The 3528-nt window shown below is 41.9% G+C and overlaps 1 protein-coding gene across 1 annotated transcript in view; it reads left to right on the top strand.

The window, feature by feature from the left end:
* Positions 1–3528, top strand: part of CACNA2D3 (calcium voltage-gated channel auxiliary subunit alpha2delta 3) — a 1089703-nt gene that overhangs the window by 998489 nt on the left and 87686 nt on the right. The window contains exon 28 of the mRNA XM_069084367.1: positions 735–779. Within this exon, the coding sequence (XP_068940468.1) occupies positions 735–779 (45 nt within the window). The remainder of the gene's footprint in view (positions 1–734; positions 780–3528) is intronic.

Here is a 3528-nt window from a genome sequence, read left to right as displayed (position 1 = left end):
GAAGAAGAAGAAGAAGAAGAAGAAGAAGAAGAAGAAGAAGAAGAAGACCTTGTTGTTGAAGTTATTACCATTCTCTCATGTCCAAATATTCTGGTATAATTTAGCGATCAGCAGTACTAGGTACTGCCATCCTCTGGCCTTCTGTGCCTTTGGGAGAAAGAAAACCCTCCTTTGCATCAGCAGCATTGCAGTCTCTGAGAATAGAATGTGGACATAACAAGAGTAGGTTCTGAAAGTGAAGATAGCCCAGTACTGTTAATATTCTATAGATCTAGAGACTGAAGGACCTCCAAGGTAATCTAGACCAACTAACTAATTTTATAGATGAGGGGCCTAGAGACTTGTCCAAGGTCACATTAGTAGAGAGAAGCAGAACCTGGACATAAAAGAATGAACTTAGAAAACGTATTAAACATGAGTTAGTGAGGTGGAAATAGGGAATAGTAGATCCCATGGAAGCTTCCCTCACAGTAAAAAAAACAAAAAAAAAACCAAACCATAAAAAAACAAAACAAATATGTATATCCAAATTTGGCTGAAGACATTGCTTCCTATGCAGTTGCAGAGGACAGAAAAATCTGTCCACCTTGAGTCCTTACCTTGGGAGGAGGGCCCAATTCAGGTGGAAGGAGACGTTCCCCACAGGCTCCTTATAACAGTTCCCATCCAATGACTTCTGAGCCAGCTGGAAAACCCCCAGTGACATGTGTTCCTCCTGTGTCTTCCCTTTCCAGTGTGCCTCTCTGGATGGCAGATGCTCCATTAGCTGTGATGATGAAGTAAGTCTGTTTTGTTTTTCTAGCCTTCTTGTTCTCTCCTGGAGGTTGAGGGTGGTGGTTACTCATCAACCTGGGGAAGGCGGGTCAGAATTGCGGTTGGAAATTAGAGTTGGAGGAGGTTCGGTTTTGGTGGAAGATTCATGGAGTTTAGAAGATAAAATATTAAGCAAGTTCAAAACCATTTATGAAACACTATGTGTCAGGTATTGTTAGGCACTGGCCCTGCTCTGATTGTGAATTCCAGACTTTTTTTGGTGGGGAGAGGGGAAAATATCTCTAGCTTTTAGCACACTTCCTAGCCAAAAGGAGGTGAATAATAACTGTTGACCTGCATACAAGACCTATGTAGCACAGTCCCTGCCTTTAAGGAGCTTACATTTCACTGGAGTGGGCTTGGGGGTGGAGACCAGACTGCCTGGCAACCTTCCTGGGAAGCCTTCCAAAGAGGCAGGTCCATGATCATCAGATAGTAGAGAATCTCACTTGAGGCTTTTCTTCTGACTGAGCTTAATAGAGCTCTTGCTATACTTTAATTGTCCAGCAAGCGGCAGTGTTGACATTCTGGTATTGGGAAGGGTCCATTCCTAGAGATGGACATTTAAAACAAAGAACTCTTAGCCCATCAAGTGACCAGAAGCCAACAGAGGCCCAGGTCACTTGTGTCCCCAGCTCTTCTCCTGTCTCCCATTTTGATGCCAACAGCAACACAGTCATTGTGTCCTTGGAAGCACCTTTTGCAGCTCTGCAATATTTCCTACTTAATCAGTCAGCAATTATGCTTTAATAATAATGATAATTGACATAAATATCACACTTTCTATTCAATTCACTAAGCATTTATTAAATGCCTTTTATACACCTGGCACCAACCTGGATACCAGGGTCATAAAGGCATAAATAAAAGAAGATTCTGCCCTCAATGAGCTTACAGTCTACTAGACTTTACATGCTATTAAGGCTTTAAGCTTCATAAAAGCACTTACCAGATATCATTTCACTTACAACTTTTTGACTTAAGTGCTATTATATTTCTCCTCATCTATAGATAAGTAAACTGAGGCTCACAGGAATTGAGTTTCTTGTTGGTAGTCCCATAAAGATCACTAAATATTACAATGGGTAGAACACTGAGCCTGGAGCCAGAAAGCCTGGAATTCAAATCCGGGTACATCACTTAGCCTACGTTTGCCTCAGTTTCCTCATTTATGAAATAGTGATCGCAATAGCACCTATATCAAAGTGTTGTTGTTAAGGACTAAATTAGGTAATATACACAGTAACTGATGCATCATAGGCACCTAATAAACGCACGTTCCCTTCCTCCTTCCCCATTGGTAGCATGTGTGAGAATCAGAATTTAAACTCAGGTCTGCTTGACTCTGAGTCTAACTGCCTTGAATAAATACTGACCATAAAGCTGGGGAATGTAGAAAATAGAGCACAGAGTCCTAGCCTCAAAGGGCTTACAGTCTAATTAAGGTGCTAAGACTCAGCTCCTCCTTTAAAAATCCATTCAAAAAAGAATTATTAAGATAGACATTGCTACAGTGATAAATTGTATTTATTTTCTGTTTTTCCAATGGAAGGGGGAAAAAAGGAGAGAAAATAAATGTGTATTAATTGAAAAGATAGTGCAAATTTGAAATGAAATGTGTGGCAAGCATACCATCTTAAAGGGTGAAGGCATTTGGAGAAGGTGGAGAGCAGTGTCAGAAAACTACCACTTTCATGGTCTTGGGTGTTGTGGTGGTAGAGGAATTCGAATTCGAGCAGGGGATTGGGCTGTGAGGCTCATTTAGTAAGGTCCCTCCCAGAAGCAGGAACATCTGTTTACACAATTCATAGTATGTGGGAAGTTGATAAAAAAAAATGCTTGTGGACTGATTGAGAGTTTGCCCCACTATCTGTATCCAGTGTACAGCCCACCCCCTGCAGGAATATCCAGGCCAGGCTTTATCTTTTCCAAGCACCTGTGATCTGGAGGAAATCTTTTCGCACAGTGAGCCCAAGTTTGCTTCCCTGAAATTCCGTTCTGCTCCTTGAATCACACAGAATACATCTGATTTATTTTGCACTTGATAAATATTAGAAGATAGTTATCATGGCCATTCCCCAAAGACTTCTCAGCTGACTTAAGTTCACAGTAGCATAAAATTAGAGAGCTGGAGAGGATTGTGACATCCCTCTAATCCAACAAGAGAATGAAAGGAATCCCCACTCTAAGGTATACAGTCAATTGGCAACCAGTCTCTAAGTGAAGACCTCCAGAGATGGAGAGCTCAGCACCCCTTCAGGCAGCCTGTTCTACTTATGGCCAGCTTAGAGTGTTTGGAAGTTTTAGCTGGCACTCACTTAAAAGCCCCCCCCTCCACTCTCCCACCCCACTTCTCTGGCTGCTCCAGGGGGGTTTAGATACCCCCATTATCTCTGTCACCATAGTCTGGACAATACCTGTGACAGCTTTTCAATATGTGTCCTACAACGTGGTGGTCAGACCTCAAAGCAGCAATAAAGCTGGGATGTGACCAGGGCTGAGTAGAAGAATCAGAAGATTAAGGTAACAGCTGTTTTTTTCAGCAATTCCAAAGAGCTGGACATTGTGCTCAGCACAGGGACAGTAAGAGAAAGAGTCCCTGACTTCCAGAAGCTGCATCATATTGGGGCATCATCTATGGTCCACAGGGCATATCTATGTATCTATGTATCTATCTATCTATCTATCTATCTATCTATCTATCTATCTATCTAT

The sequence above is a fragment of the Petaurus breviceps genome, unplaced genomic scaffold (genome assembly GCF_028583685.1).
Source record: "Petaurus breviceps papuanus isolate PSGF00001 unplaced genomic scaffold, PetGlider_PUasm1.0 174, whole genome shotgun sequence".
In the NCBI taxonomy this organism is placed as follows: Eukaryota; Metazoa; Chordata; class Mammalia; order Diprotodontia; family Petauridae; genus Petaurus; species Petaurus breviceps.
The sequence above is the reverse complement of the archived record's forward strand: the minus strand, read 5'-3'. Positions and strand labels throughout refer to the sequence as shown.